Genomic DNA, 16,803 nt, shown 5'->3' with positions numbered 1-16,803 from the left:
TTGCAATCAATGCCTATTTGCATAACAACAAATTGTCTCATAGTCTCTAAAATTCATTTAAGTGATTACATTTCCTAGAGGAGTCAAATGTAATCCAAAACACAAATGGTTTTTGGAGGGAATTGATAAAGAAGACAAAGTACTTGACGGAGGAAAATTGACTGTCAGCAATATTTTTAAAAGGGTTTCATTTAGAGAAGTAGATAAATGTTTATCAACATTTTTTACTTAAAAAAGGGATGAAATGGGTGAAGTTGGATGAATAACAAGGAGTTTTAAAATGTCAGTTCAAGAACTTCAGGACTTCCGGCCAAGATGGAGGTGTAGGTAGACACATTGTGCCTCCTCACACAACCAAAATAAGGACAACAACAATTTAGAAACAAAAAAGCAACCAGTACTGACAGAATATTGAACTGTATGGAAGTCCAACAACCAAGGAGTTAAAGTAGATATATTAATCCAGACTGGTAGGAGGGGTGGAGTCGGGCAGCTGGGCAGAGACAGGTCTCCACAAAGCGGTGGCTGGCAGACCCAGTGAGTTGGCGGATTGTGGAGGGGCGCAGCACACAAGGCAGCTGGTGGACCAGATAGTCCCACATTCGTGTGCAGATAAACCAGGCAAAACTGGGGAGCGAGACAGACTGAGCAACACAGGGTCCCAGCACGAGGAAATAAAGCCTCAAACCACCAATTGAAAATACCTGTGGAGGTTGAGGTGCAGGGAGAGACTCCCAGTCTCACAGGGGAGTTCATTGGAGAGACCCACAGGGTTCTAGAACGTATACAAGCCCACCCACCCGGGAATCAGCACTAGAAGGGCCCAATTTGCTTGGAGGAAGCAGCAGAGGGGCTGAAATCCAGCAGAGAGTGGAGCAAGTGCCATTGTTTCCTCTTTACCCCTGCCCCCACATACAGTGTCACAACGCAGTGCCTGGGTTGCCCCACCCCAGTGAATACCTAAGGCTCCACCCCTTACTATGTAACAGGCATATCAAGACAAAAAAAAATGGCCCAAATGAAAGAACAGAATACAAAGCTCCAGAAAAAATACAACTAAGCGATGAAGAGATAGCCAGCCTATCAGATGCACAGTTCAAAACACTGGTAATCAGGATGCTCACAGAATTGTTGAATTTGGTTGTAAATTAGATGAAAAAATGAGGCTGTGATAAGTGAAATAAAGGAAAATGCACAGGGAACCAAGAGTGATGGGAAGGAAACTGGGACTCAGATTAATGGAGTGGACCAGAAGGAAGAAAGAAACATCCAATCAGAAAAGAATGAAGAAATAAGAATTCAAAAAAAAAATGAGGAGAGGCTTAGGAACCTCCAGGACATCTTGAAATATTCCAGCATCCAAATTATAGGGTTACCAGAAGGAGAAAAGGAAGAGCAACAAGTGGAAAAGTTATTTGAACAAATAATAAAGGAGAACTTCCCCAATCTGGCAAAGGAAATAGACTTCCAGGAAGTCCAGGGAGCTCAGAGAGTCCCAAACAAGTTGGACCCAAGGAGGAACACACCAAAGCACATCATAATAACATTACCCAAGATTAAAGATAAGTAGAGAATCTTAAAAGCAGCAAGACAAAAGGAGAGAGTTACCTACAAAGGAGCGCCCATAAGACTGTCAGCTGATTTCTCAAAAGAGGCCTTACAGGCAAGAAGGGGCTGGAAAGAAGTATTTGAAGTCATGAAAAGCAAGGACCTACATTCAGGATTACTCTATCCAGCAAAGCTTCCATTTAGAATGGAAGGGCAGATAAAGTGCTTCCCAGATAAGGTCAAGTTAAAGGAGTTCATCATTACCAAGCCCTTATTCTATGAAATGTTAAAGGGACATATCTAAGAAAAAAAGATCAAAACTATGAACAGTAAAATGACAACAAACTCACAACTAGCAACAGATGAACCTAAGAAAAACAAAAACAAAAACTAAGCAAACAACTAGGACAGGAAAAGAATCACAGAAATGGAGATTACAGAAAGGGTAATCAGCAGGGAGGGGGTGAGAGGAGGATGGGGAAAAGCTACAGGGAATAAGAAACATAAACAATAGGTACAAAATAGACAGGGGGAGGTTAAGAAAAGTATAGGAAGTAACGAAGCAAGAACTTACATGTACAACCCATGGACATGAACTAAGGTAGGGGGATGCTGGTGGGAGGTGGGGTGCAGGGCAAAGGGGAGAAAAAAATAGGACAACTGTAATAGCATACTCAGTAAAATACACTTAAAAAAAGATTTAATGAACAAAGTCATGAAAACAGGACTAAAGACAGCAGCTTGTCTCCAATTTTTAAATAATATTTGGCACTCCAAAGGAATAGATTTTCACTTAAAGTCTTAATGGTGGTATAATGTGAATAAAAATAAATTGTAGCCTGCTATTTATGATATCAGTAATGAGATCCTTTTTCTTTGTGACAGTCAAAATAGGCAATAAAAATGATCAATTATTTTCCATTAATTTCTCATCCATCATTCTATCTAAGTCAAGGGAAAAATTATTCTTATTGCTTAAAAGGGTTTAAATGTTCAACGATGACCCTATTTGTCATTCTTCACAAAATCCATACTCTCAACAGTGGAAGCACAGACTTGATTACCCCCACTGCCTCACTGACCACCAACTATGGGATTTAGTTTCATCTTTATCCTCTTTATTTATAATTTTAGTATAATTGCTTCTCATCTTCCATCTACACATATCTTTATGAAGTAGGTATGTATTATGTACACAAATGAGCTATCATTGCTTTTGAAATTTAAATTTAGAATGTAAATATTTCCCTGTGCTAATAAAACCTTTGTAAATCACACTTTAATAGTACATACTAGTTAGTTAAATATATTTACTAAATTCTACATATGTACTCCCTAATCGTTAAGTTTACTAGGCTACTTGATTTTACATCATTACTTATAATACTGTGACATACACATGGACATATTATGGTCTCAGGCATTTCAGATTATTTTCTTAGGCAAGATCCCGTAAGTGAAATCATTGGGCCAAATAATAAGAAAATGTTGAAAATTTGTGTTCAGATTCCCAAATTACTTTTCAAAAAAGCCCATGACAGGCAATTCTCCCTCTAGTTTTACATTTGAGTGACAGCCTCACCTCCCATCTCGCCAGCCTTTAGCTTGGTCTTTTTTTAGAAGAGACTTTGTTAATTTATAAGATGGAAAATGACATTAGTATTGCTTTTGGTCCATATTTCCTTTATTATTAGTGCAGTCAACTTCTTTGTCTTAACGATTACTTGTATATAGATAATGTTTAGTCTCTGATTGTCTAACTTCCAAATACCATTTCTTCAAATTAAAATATTTAGGTTCCATTTAGTTGCCTTTTCATCTGGTATAAGAAATCTCATTTCTGCCCTGTCTGGTGTGGCTCAGTGGATTGAGTACCGGCCTGCCAACCAGAAGGCCACTGGTTCAATTCCAGATCAGGGCACGAGCCTGGGTTGGGTGTCAGGTCCCAAGTTGGGGGCATGCGAGAGACAACTGATAGATGTTTCTCTTACACATCGATGCTTCTCTTCTTCTTTCTCCCTCCCTTGCCCTCTCTGTAAAAAATAAATAAATAAAACCTTAATTAAAAAGAAAAAGATCTCATCTCCTTTCATTTAGTGAAAATTTGGCAGCTAAACACCACATACCACTATCACCCTGGCACTGTGGCCAGGTCCCACTCTGGCTTTTCCCTGACTGCACCTTTCTCTACAAGGCGAGGAAGCCATGGGGGCCAGGAGAACATACTACTTGAAGCCATGCCCCCTGCCACTACGATGCAGGTGACCAGCACCCAGAATTCTCTGTATGAGTGGCTCCAAGTCTAGTCCTCTTCTACAACTCCATCTTCCATGGGGCCTCCATCTGTAATCTTGTCCTGGAATCACAAAATTAACCCCTGAAACTTTTGTATTTACCTTGGAAGTTACAGGGCCAACTTACCAAACACAAGGTACTTGGAGTCAGTAGGGATTTGAATTGTGACTTTATAAGCACTTAACATCTCTAGCAAACCTCATGGAACCTCAACTCTAGAACACAGACACTTTCTAATACAGGGTTAGGATTGTAGAATTATTTAATGCATTCAGCATTGGGCATATAATAATCACTTGATAAATTATAGTATTCATTATGAGAAAATCATTAAATAGTAGGAAAAATTGTGCATTCTCTTCATCTTTGGGTTATGTATTCAGGCAGAAGGTGTGCCGTGAACTTCTGTGCATGTATGTCCATGCATGTGTTCACACATGTGGTCCCAGAGACAGAGCCTGAAACTAAAAATTCAATGTTAAAGATTCAGTTTGGCTTGAAAGGTGAAAAGGTAGTAAAAATGTATATAACCTTCTTTGTTTGCAATTACAGAATGATGTATTATAATCAAACTAAAAATCAGCAAGTCTTATATTCACACTGAACTAGGAAAGTAACACTATGAACTTTAATTTCCCTACTTATAAAATGTCAATAGTAATTTTTCTCTGAGCATATAATAGTATGATTTTATATCTATTTACATTTACTTATTTTATGTTTATGTTTAGCTTCCCTGATGTCCTTTGGATCTACATTAAAAATTAAATGGAAAATAACTATATCCAATAAGATAAAATGAGATGAAGTGAGTCAGAAAACCATTAACTTTGGGGACATTAAATTGAATTCAACCCAATCCAATAACTGTTAAAAACCTCCAGATAGGCAAGTAAATGTAATATGGCTCACGTGTGTGTGTGTGTGTGTGTGTGTGTGTGAGAGAGAGAGAGAGAGAGAGAGAGAGAGATACCATTCTTTGCACAAACTAGGCATATGATAATTTTCCTATTTAAAAAATAAAAAACTAGAATCAGAAACATAGAGAAATAGGTAAAAAAAACTTCAGGGGAGAAGGAAACACTGTCTATATCTTAACTTAATATTAGCTCTCTTGGTTTCTTAGGCATATCAACATTTATACATTACGCCCAACACATAAAGCACATTGGCACTTCTTTGTTTCCATTTGGTCTGTTGTCTCCTCCTTTCCATCACCCTATTAAGCATAGCTGGAATTTTAGTTCTGACTTAATGTTGGACATGTATTTTAATTTTCTTCTCATTAATTGTAGTTTTTTAAATCAACAAAAATAAGCTTTACAAAGATATTTGATCATCCTTACTTCCTATCTATGTTGCCTCATTTCCTAAAAGTGTTTTTCTGTTGTTTCTCAAAAGTACTCTTAATGTGGATCTTTGTGTGACAATCCTTCTAAGGTTCAAATTTTTTAAAGCCCAAGAGTGTTGTCATTATCATGCCCTCATCAGAAGGGCAATTTGGCTGGACATGAAATTACAGATCTAAGTTCACTTCTTTTTATACTTTAAAAATATGACTCCATTATCTTCTTATTTTTCATGTAAGTGGTGAGAAGTTCAAAGTTAACCTAAAGTTTTTCCTTTGTAATTCTCTCCTTAAGATTAGATACTATTTTTTTTTTGTTTATGATATTCTTAAAATTTTTACAATGATTCTATGTGTGGATTTTTTTCTTTATATCATCTGTTGATGTTGTATGACTCCATTGATCTGAAGCTTTTTTTTTAATTCTGAAAAATTCATTAATTATATATATATGTATATATACACATACATACACATATACATATATATAATGTCTGTCTGCAAAAAGTCCAGCCATTGTTAATATAACAATAATGGTTTGCACAACATTGATGTAACCTGGCAGCCAAGGACAGTGGATTGCAATACACATTTGTGAACAATGACGACTTCACTGTACTAGTCAGTGGGGGCGGTAGATGCAGTTGAGTGAACATGTGAACTGTGTGGCCATCACATTCAAAATGACTGAGTGAGTAGAGCAATGAGTCTGCATCAAATTTTGCATTAAGCTTGAACATTCTTCATGGAAACTATTTGGATAATTGAGAAGGCTGCAGCAGTGGGCAACTGGTGACTTGGCAGTTTCATCACGACAGTATACCCACTCATGCATCACATTTTGTGCAGAGTTTTTTGGTGAAACATCAAATCACTCAAGTGACTCAGCTCCCCCTCAGCCCAGATTTTATGCCCGGCAACTTCTGGATTTTCTGAAAACTAAAGTCACCTTTGAGAGGGAAGAGATTGCAGACTGTCAGTGGCATTCAGGAAAACACCACAGGGCAGGTGATGGTGATCGGGAGAACTGTGTGAGGTCCCAAGGTGTCTACTTTGAAGGGGACTGAGGCATCATTGTCCTATATGCAATGTTTTTTGTATCTTATGTCTTCAATAAATGTCTCTATTTTTCGTATTACGTGGCTGGATACCTTCTGGACAGACCATACCTATATCCATCTATATCTAAATCTATCTATATCTATATCTATATCTATATCTATATCTATATCTATCTATATCTCCATCTATCTATTCTGTTGGTTTTGGTTCTTTGTAGAACCTTGACTAATAACACTAGTAAAGCATGAGAAACCATGACTCTCATTAGCAAATGGTCATACATTTACATATACATGTTTAAGTAAAATACTTTAATGCAACCAGTTGAGGCTGCTGTCTCTTTCTACTCTATTTCCATTTGCATTCCACTATACATGATTTAGAGACACTTCTCAGCATATTTAAGTTATTACTAGGTATACCTAGTATAGGAGTAGCTTCTGGGAAGTGCACTGTCTTGACTTATCCTGCATCATGACATAAAAAGGTCACAGTATGATATGAAAGTGTTCTGATCCCCAGTCCAGCCCTGAGAATATGAAGGAAGTAATTTGGAATGCACAGACACAGAATATGAAAAAATGATTCCAGTCATGAGATATGGAAATGTGTAAGAGGGGAATTTGGAATTTGTTTCTCATTGACCCCTAGCCAAAATGGAAGTTCTTCTATACTCTAAAATTACAAGTAAATAATTTTGAATGGGTCATACAAACTTTTTTTTGATACAAGTCATGCAAAATGGGATTGATCAGATGCCCTCTGATTATAAAGCACAAAACCATAGCAATATTAGAAACATGTCAGCCTGTGAAGTTGTATGTTTTATGTAGCCAGGCATCAATATTACAGATTTTGAATTATCATATTATAGGAAAGACTAAAATATCTGTTTTACATTGTAATGATCTTCAATAATACAACTGCTGACACATGAGGAGGTGCTTAAGAGAATAAAGGAAGAAAAAAACGACAATAGTTTTATAGAGATATGTCAGCTGTTAATTAAAAGTACTAGAGAGGATCCAAGATGGTGAGGGAGTAGGTGGAAGCTACTCCTCCCAGGACCTATCTGGAATTACAACTAAACTGTAAAGAAATCATTCTAATGACCAACTGAACACTTGCTGAGAGGAGCCTTATAACCACGCACAGAGAGAAGAAACAATTTCACCACAATGAGACTGGTAGGGAGTGCAGAGGAGCCGCGAGAGGGCTGGCTGGGCCCCATATGCAGCAGCTGAAGTTTGGGGGGTATTTCAGCAGGTGGGGGGTTCCCCCTGATAAATGTGGGGTCTAAACCCCAAGCTGGGTTCCCCAGCCTACAGCACCAGAGCCAGAAAGGAACCTAGATAACATCCAGCTGTGAAAAGCAGCAGGGTTTCTGTCTCCCAGGGAGAGATGGCTGGAGATACAGAGAGCCTCTTAAAGGGCCAATACACAGAATTTTGTTTGTAGCCACTTACCTTGGACCCTGACAGTGGGAGGGCAGAGAGGACTAGAGATGCTTGAGGAGAATCTGGGGTTAGTGGCTCTGGGAGAGAACTGAAGGAACAGCCACCAGGATCCCTGTGCTGAGTTATGCCCCATACAGCAGAGTCCATCTTTCTCAGGCAGAGCACTCCTCTCCAAATGGCATCAGACTGAGGGGAAGCAATAAGCCGCCGATAGGAATCACTCTGCTCTATCCTGTGGAGCGTAAGCCAGGCTGCTGATTGAAGCTTGAGGTTATATCAATGATTAGTTTAATGAACTAAGGGGGAATCTCAGGGAATTCTGTGCGACTTCAGCTGACCCTGCCAGGGTCCGGTGCTGATCAAAGCCAGTCTTGGTCAGCAGGCTGGTTATTTCTGCACACAAACAGGCCCAAGCAGAGGGAGCCACATGCTGTGTGTGGCTGATAGCTCCAAACAGGTTGGCCAGGACTAGTCACAGACAGTGTCTGACAAAGGTCTACACCAGCATCTTTGCAGATCTACTTAATACACAGAAACAAGTACAAAGAAGCAGCCAAAATGGGAAGATGAAGAGACAGACCTCAAATGAAAGAACAAGAGAATTCTCCAGAAGAGCTAGATGAAATGTAGGCAAGCACTTTATCAGAGAGAGAGTTTAGAGTAATGATTATAAGGATACTCAATAGCATGAAAAAAGACATAGGAACCATAATAAAGCACCAGTAACAAATAAAGAATGCAAAATGTGAAATAAATAATACACTGGAAGGCATAAACAGTAGGTTAGATGAAGCAGAGGATCAAATCAGTGATTTGTAAGATGAGGTAGAAAAACACTCAGGCAGAGCAGCAAAAAGGAAAAAGAATTAAAAATAAATGAGGAGCACTTTAGAAACATGTTGCACAACATGTTTCTGCATCATGGGAGTACCAAAAGGAGCAGAGAGTGACAAAGGGATTAACCTATTTGAAGAAATAATTACCAATAATTTCTCTAATCTGGTGAAGGAAAAAGACATACATGTCCAGGAAACTCAGAGTCCCAAACAAGTTGGACCAAAGAAACCTACACTGGGATATATTGTAATTAAAATGAAAATGAACCATATGCCAACAAAGTGGACAACCTGGATGAAACAGATAAATTCCTAGACTCACACAATTTCCAAAGCTATATTAGCAAGAATCAGAGAATCTGAATAGACAGATTATAACAAGTAAAATTGAAGCACTAATTAAAAAACTCTTGACAAACAAAAACCCTGGACTAGAGGCCTTCACAGGTGAATTTTACCAAACTTTCTGAGAAGAACTAAAATTCCTCAAACTATTTCATAAAATTCAAGCCAAGGGAAGGCTCCCATGCTCATTTTACAAGGCCAGCATTATCCTAATTCCAAAACCAGATGAAGGCACTATGAAGAAAGAAAAGTGTAGGCCAATGTCCTTGATGAACATACATGCTAAAAGCTCCTTCCCAAGCTTATTTTAATGTCCCACTGTAACTTGTAACCATGTGTCTAGAACTGATGAAATGATTCCATTTTGTCTCCATCAGCTCAGCAACAGAGACCATCATGCTTAGGAACCGAGTGTCACAGGTTTAAGGTAAAAGTTAAACAACTGAAGTGTTGTAGAGGGAAAACCTCACAGGCAAATTCCTCTAAAGAAACCCTGTATGCAAAGTTGAGACTTTAGGAGAGCAATATTGAAGGAAAATAATGACTAGACTAATAACTTATGCACATGATTAAAACACTCGATGTACTGCAGTAGCAGGCTTTCTTTGAGGATGAGTCTGAATATAACGTGCCAGAGGCTCCCCCTGAGTGTCCTGTCTGCTCCCTCTGTGCTGCCATAAAAGGGCAGACTTGTACCCAACATGTCACCTCACCTCTGTAGCTCTGCAGAAGTCCTTTCGCCCAGAGGCTTCCAAGTGTTGTCACACATGTGAATTAACCAGCCTCGTCATCACTTCTCTCCCCAGAGATGGTCCCTTTCGGTAGCACAGACATTTACCTACACGGCTACTCAGGGTCCCCTGAGAGGTCCTTGTGGAATGTGCAAACGGATGTTCCAAGTGTCAAAGTACCCTGTAGCCTCACTGCAGATCCCAACTCGTTGCCTCCTTTGGCAAGTACCTCTGGAGGGATGAATCAGCTTCTTTGATCTCTACAGCAAGGCCCCTACCAGATGGCTTTTCCTCAGGCTCACCAAACGCCCACACACCTGGAAACCCACTTTCAGCCTTTCTCCTTCCTGTCTTATCTGCCCCAGAAGCTGAGTGAGGACAGACATGAATTTTTAAAGATACTTTATGACTCACTTTGATTAAAGAGTTGACCATATTTTCTTTTGTTCCCCCAAACTCTCCTATTAATCCAGGGACCAAATGTTTATTAAACATTTACTTCATTGCCACTCACTGTGCTGGACACAGGGACCACTGCGATCATGCCTCTCCCCTCACGGGAAGGACAGACAGTGACAGGAATCAGGTGCCCTGTGGTCAGGGCTGAGAAGATGACAAACGTGATGGGCTGGGGGAGGCAGTAGGAGCGGTGGGTCAGGGAAGCCCTCTCCAAGCAGGTGGTATTTGAACTGGGACCTGGAACCAGAGAATAAGTCAGATTTTTCATTTCTTTTCTTTTCTTTTTGTATCTTACAGATTATCATTTTTTAATATTTTTATTGATTATGCCATTACAGTTTTCCCAATTTTTCCCCCTCCATCCCCCCTCCACCCTGCCCCCCAACCCTCCAGCATTCTCCTCCCTTAGTTCATGTTCATAGGTTGTACATATAAGTTCTTTGAGTCCTCCGTTTCCCATACCATTTATCTCTCCCCATCTACCTTATGCCTACTAACCATGCTTCTTCTCTGTACCTTTCCCCTCCATTCCTCCCTTCCCCCTCTCTACTGAAATCCCTCCATGTGATGTCCATTTCTTTGATTCTGCTCCTGTTCTAGTTGTTTGCTTAGTTTTTGTTTTTGTTGGTTTTCTTTTCTTTTAGGTTCAATTGTTGATAGCTGCAAGCTTGTTGTTATTTTACTTATTCTTAGATAAGTCCCTTTCATATTTCATATAATAATGGCTTGGTGATAGTGAATTCCTTCAATTTGACTTTATCTGGGAAGCACTTTGTCTGCCCTCCCATTCTAAATGAAAGCTTTGCTGGACAGAGTAATCTTGGATGTAGGTCCTTGTCCTTCATGACTTGTAATGCTTCTTTCCAGCCCCTTCTTGCCTGCAAGATTTCTTTTGAGAAATCAGCTGATCGTCTAATGGAAACTCCTTTGTAGGTAATTCTCTCCTTTTCTCTTACTTCTTTTAGGATTCTCTCTTTATATTTAATCTTGGGTAACTCAATGATGACGTGTCTTGGTGTGTTCCTCTTTGGGTCCAACTTCTTTGAAACTCTGGGCTTCCTGGACTTCCTGGAAGTCTATTTCCTTCGCCAGATTGGGGAAATTTTCCTTCATTATTTGTTCAAATAACTTTTCAATTTCTTGGTCTTCCTCTTCTCCTTCTGGCACCCCATAATTCAGATATTGGAACATTTCAGGTTGTCCCAGAGCTTTGTAAGAGTCTCTTTACTTTTTTGAATCCTTGTTTCTTCATTTTGATGGATGTTTATTTTTTCCTTTTGTTCCAAATCATTGCTTTGAGTCCTGGTTTCCTTCCTGTTACTGTTGGTTCCCTGAACATTCTGCTTTATTTCACTTTGGGTATCCTTCATTTGTTTTTTTCATTTTTCAATGAAGCTCAATCAGATCTATGAGCATTTTGATTTACCAGGGCTTTAAATTCTCCATCAGATAGGCTGGTGATCTCCTCCTTGCTTAGTTCTCTTTCTGAGGCTTTACTCTGTTCTTTCATTTGGGCCATATTTCTTTGTCTTGGCACAGGTGATAGGTTGTAAGGGGGTGGGGCCTTAGGTATTCACCAGGGCAGGGCAGCCCTCCTTGCTGCACTGCCTGTGGGGGAAGGGCCAGAGAAGGAACAGTGCAGATGGCCTGCTCATTACTAGCGCACTTTTCAATGGACTCTGTGTGAGATTGGGAGCTTCTCCTACCATTGCAATCGCTGTAGCCCACAGCCACCTCTGAGTCTCCTTAAGTCAACTCCTCCCCAGCCCACGGAGCTTGGCAGCCAGCCCTGCCCTGCAAGGTCGGCTGCGTTGCACCTGTGTTTCTAAGTTGGCCCACACGGTCCACTGCCTTACTGGTCTGGTTGTTCTGGTTGATTTTTTCTTTAATTCCTTTGTTGGCGGAGTTCCATGCACTTTTGATTTTCTGGCACTTTTGGTTGTTTATTGACTTTAGATTGGTTGTTATCCTCCTTTTGGTTGTGCAAGGAAGCAAAGGGTATCTACCTATACCTCCATCTTGGCTGGAACTAGATTATAATTTCTAATAAAGAAAATATCGATCCTTAATATCCCACATTGTAAAAAAAAACTTTCTTGGGACCCTTTTATTTTTTCCCCAATGTCAAACTGTCTTGAAATCAAAAGGTGAGAAAACCACTGTAGTTTATCTCCAGATGTTACTGGTCCACTTCCTGCTCTGACCTCATAAGGCCCCACTGTGACGGGTCACCAACCACCCCTATATAAGCTCCTGGATGGCAGAGGCCTTCGTCCGTTAGAGCCCAGGAAGCTGTGTGTGGTGACCTGTTGGACGTGGACAAACTTCCTCCCTTTCCTCCCTGACCTCCTCTTGTTTTTGTTTATTTCTGTTTTTCTTTTCTTTTTTGTTTTTGTTTTTTTTCTTTTTATTTTTCTTTTCTTTTTTTGTTTTTTCTTTTTCTTTTTCTTTCTTCTTTTTGTTTTTTTGCTTTGTTTATTTTCTCTTTATTTCATTTTACTTTTTAGATTGTTATTTGTATATTTTGTTTATATACTATTTTTATATTAATTTATATCTTTATTTTATACTTTATATATTATTTTATTATTATATTTATTTTATTACTATTTAATACTATTTTTATATTAATTCATATCTTTATTTTATACTTTATATATTATTTTATTATTATATTTATTTTATTACTATTAATACTATTTTATATTAATTTATATCTTTATTTTATACTTTATATATTTTTACATTTATTTTATTATATTACTATTTAATACTATTTTAATATTCATATAAATATATTTTATTTATATATTTATAATTATTTATATATTGTTTCTGTATTTAATATTTTTCAAATTTTTATCTTTAAATTTTATTGTATTTTATTTTTATATTTTATTTTTTGTATTTTATTTTGATTTACTTTTGATTATTTTATCTCAATTTTTATTTTTTAATTATTTTATTTTATTTTATTTTATTTTATTTGGTTTCTATTTTGAAGTCACCATGGCTAATCACTTTGCAGCCACCTTTGGCAATAAGACATGCCTCATTGGTGATTATATACCTCTTAAATCAATTGGCAAGGGATCCTTTGCGGAGATTAAACTGGCCCGGCACTGGCTCACAGGGACTGAGGTGGCTGTGAAAAGCGTTAGCAAGCGGGGCTTGACTAGACGCTTTGAGGAAGTGAAATCTCTTAAGACCTTACGTCATCCGAATATAACCGCACTATTTGAGGTGATCACCACCCAGAATAAACACATTCTTTTTATGGAATGTGCAAGTGGAGGTGACCTCTACGATCACCTGGAGGAGTGCGGCCGCAAAACTGAGCACGAAGCCAGGCCCATGTTCAGGCAAATGATTTCAGCCCTTCACTACTGTCATCGAAAAAACATCGTTCATCGTGATTTGAAGCCAGAAAACATCCTTCTAGACGAGGACCTCAATGTAAAGGTGGCAGACTTCGGTTTCAGCAGAGACTTTACTAATTACAAACTAACAACCATCTGCGGCACCTACGCCTACATGGCGCCGGAGATTTTAGAGCGTCAAAAGTACGATGGCCCCAAGGCAGATGTCTGGAGTCTGGGGGTCATCCTCTACCGCATGGTGACGGGGGATGAGCTGTTTGTGGGGGACACGGCTGGGGAAGTGACAAAAGAAATACAGAGTAAACAGCTGCATCCACCAGATTTTATATCGCAGGAAGTTCAAGACCTGCTACAAAAAATGTTGACTATTGACCCCAGCCAGAGACCCACCCTAGATGACATCATGAAAGACACATGGGTGAACATGGGTGAGGACGAGGAAATGAGGCCCTACAGTGAGCCACCCTGGGGGGACATTGACCCCCAGGTGGCCAAAATAATGAAGGGCATGGGCTTTAAGAAGCGAGAAATACGGGAGTCATTGACACAAAAGAAATACGACAGGGTCATGGGAACGTACCTGATCCTCAGGAGGAAGACAACCAAGATGCAGGGCTGCACCATAAAGGTAAGGCCCTGCTCCTCCTCTGACTCCAGCACCACCACTTCCTGCAGTGAAGAGGCTGAGACTCCCATTCCCTCAACCAGCACTGCACCCAGCCTGGACTCAAGTTCTAGCCCTTCCCCAGGCAGCAAGGAAGCCGGGAAGAAAGATCCCCCACCCAGAGTGGAAGTGAAGATGTCCCTCTCACCCACACCCAGATTGCTCTCCAGCTCCTCATCCACCTGCTTCTCAGGAGAGACGGTGCCCACCACCCCACCCACCCTAGATGCAAGGTCCACCAATCTGCTACTCAGCCCAGTCCTCCAGCGTGGCCCTGGGGGCTCCCCCACCACCCACAGCAGAAGAAGTGGCAGGTCCTGCCAACAAACTTCAGAGCTGGGTGGTGGGACCCTAGGCTCTCCTTCTGGTTCCCACCATGGCCGACAGGGGGTGGCTCGAAGAGTCCTCAGGTTTTTGTTAAAATGTCTCTGCTGTAGGCCATCCACAAACAAAAATAGAATTATGCCGATGTAATGCATAAAAATTGTGGACAGCATACAGCAGATACATTTTAAGAAGAACCTGAGGACTCTGGGGCCCAACCAGGGGCCTGGCCATGCATGCGCTCTGAGAGGGAATCCAACCAGGTACCGTGGCTTTCAAGACGACACCCAACCCACTGAGCCACACCAGCGGGGCTGCACTCCCTGCATTTTAAATGATGGACCTGAAGCTCCAGTACTGAGGTCCAGGGAGGCCAGTCACTGGTGCGGAAGACAAGTCAGAGGCGGCACACAGCTGCGGGTGAGAGCACTGCCGGACACACACGTATACTGTGTCTGCAGGTGAGAGGACTCAGTCCCAAGGACAATGGATGTGTGCAAACCACCACAATGTTCCTGCATGGGACTTGCATCAGGAGCATGTTGGGCATCTCGGTGGCCTTCAGAAGCATCTTATCCAGAATATCTGCTGAGCTTGGAGGACGGCATGGAGCCCCCTGGGGGTCAGGAAGAGAGGCCACCCCCCACTGCGGGTCTACCCGTCAACCCCCACCTAATGAAACCTCAGAGACTGGACTGTTCTTCCCGGGACCCTTCTCCCTTCCCCTGCTCTCCTTTGCTCCCGTGTTTGTGGGGGTTCTTATTAAAGTACTTGTTTTTTTTTTAAATTTTGTAATAAATTTGATGCTCCAGAAAGATGTATTGGAGATTCTGTTTTTTATCCTCTCTGCACAGAATCTCCCAGCAGGAGATCCTATAGTTGGAGAAGCATGTAGTGGTGCAGTACTTGGGCTTTATTAGGGGGACTCCCAACAGTAACAGAAGTGGTTTTGCAGGGAAAAGGCCAGCACCCAGCATGCTGGGCCTGTCCAGACACCAGGGCACAGCAGGGGTGAAGCAGGCAGAGTCTCTATTGTCACACAGCCCATAGCCTGGCTGCTCTGTGACATCAGCAGGAACCCCCTCTCCTGACCTCTTGGCTTTGCTGCTTCCCTCTGGGCTGCTGCCAGTCTCAGGGGGCCTGTCCCACCACACAAGTCAGACGTGTAAAGCTCTGGAGGAAGAGTGCTCCAGGCAGAGAGAACAGCCAAGCCCCAGGCAGCCTGAGCTGAGTGAGCTGGAGTGGGAGCAGCAGGAGATGGGGCTGCAGACAAAGGGCAGAGCTCCTGGGCCACGGGAAGGGGTATGGGTTTGACTCTGAGAACAATGATCAACCCAGGAAGGGTTTTAAGCAAGGAATATGATCCAATTTAAGTGTTAAAACTAGGAAATTGTAGAGAATATTCTTCCTCTGCAAACGTTTTTATCTCTACATGTTACAGATTCACCAGGGCAGGGCAGGTGTTCTTATAACCACTGAAGAAATACAAGTTAGAAACTTCATGTGTGTTTTCACTTTAATCCTTTTCACCCCAGTTCCCTGAACAGGTACACAAGCAAGTCAATACATTGTTTTAAATGGGAAAGACCCACCTGCCTCTGTGGAGCTGATTCATTGGTTCTTAGATCACCGAGTAGCTGATCTGCTCGCCCTTTGCACTGAGGAACCTGCCGGGTTCCTTTCATTCACCTGTCCTCCTACCCTGTGATGAGAACAGCACATCACTTGGTGTCGTCATTAAGTGGTCCCTTCCCCTCCTCGCCCTGATCTTCCCTTCCTGAGTTCTTGGGGGCTGGGAACTGTCTTACTCACCTTTGTATTCCAGTCATTACCCCAGAGCCAGGTCCAGAGTAGGTGCTCAGAAAAGGATGGACAGGTGAACCATCCATCTGCTGACTCTACAGTGGATTGTCCCAAGTCAGGACACGCTGGAGTGGAAAAGGGATGTGATGACAAGGATCATGCGGGGCTGAGAGTGTGAAGTCGGATGGGAGGGACTGGGATGTATGGTCAGTCACCTGGGTGATCCCTGTGAAGCATCGTGAACAGAACGGTGAGCGCTGCAGCTCTGGAGTCTTTAGAGGCGCTGGTACTCACTCATTCGCCCGCGCTGGCTTAGACCAAAGGTCCCCAAAGCCTGGGAGGCATAATAGCATCAGAACCTTTGTATAAGAAATGGTATTTGCTGGAATTTAATATTATGTCCCTTATATTTATTTTATGCTTTCCTTTTCTTCATGACAAATTATGATCATTGCCTAGGTAAGACTGGGATATAGAATTTCATTTTCAATTAATCTCTTGAAGTAATAAGTGATTTAAAATACATATGATGAAGGTCATACACAGATTTT

General features: G+C 41.1%; 1 protein-coding gene and 1 long non-coding RNA gene across 2 annotated transcripts; one reads left to right on the top strand and one right to left on the bottom strand.

The window, feature by feature from the left end:
* The first annotated feature begins 13,071 nt into the window (after positions 1-13,071).
* LOC114510348 (serine/threonine-protein kinase MARK2-like) lies at positions 13,072-14,599 on the top strand. The gene has a single exon (XM_036014464.1). It carries the CDS (start codon positions 13,091-13,093, stop codon positions 14,597-14,599), a length of 1,509 nt encoding a protein of 502 aa, XP_035870357.1. The 5' UTR covers positions 13,072-13,090.
* Positions 14,600-14,821: 222 nt separating this feature from the next.
* Positions 14,822-16,597, bottom strand: LOC118497864. The gene is made up of 3 exons (XR_004900374.1): positions 16,262-16,597; positions 16,042-16,151; positions 14,822-15,065 (listed from the first exon to the last, which is right to left on the bottom strand). It is a non-coding gene; the product is annotated as an uncharacterized LOC118497864 (long non-coding RNA).
* Positions 16,598-16,803: the final 206 nt, after the last annotated feature.

This window comes from Phyllostomus discolor, chromosome 13, assembly GCF_004126475.2.
Source record: "Phyllostomus discolor isolate MPI-MPIP mPhyDis1 chromosome 13, mPhyDis1.pri.v3, whole genome shotgun sequence".
In the NCBI taxonomy this organism is placed as follows: Eukaryota; Metazoa; Chordata; class Mammalia; order Chiroptera; family Phyllostomidae; genus Phyllostomus; species Phyllostomus discolor.
The sequence above is the reverse complement of the archived record's forward strand: the minus strand, read 5'-3'. Positions and strand labels throughout refer to the sequence as shown.

Excerpts from the sequence above, each read along its gene's own strand:
- LOC114510348 (XM_036014464.1), top strand. The coding sequence starts at position 13,091 with ATGGCTAATCACTTTGCAGCCACCTTTGGCAATAAGACATGCCTCATT.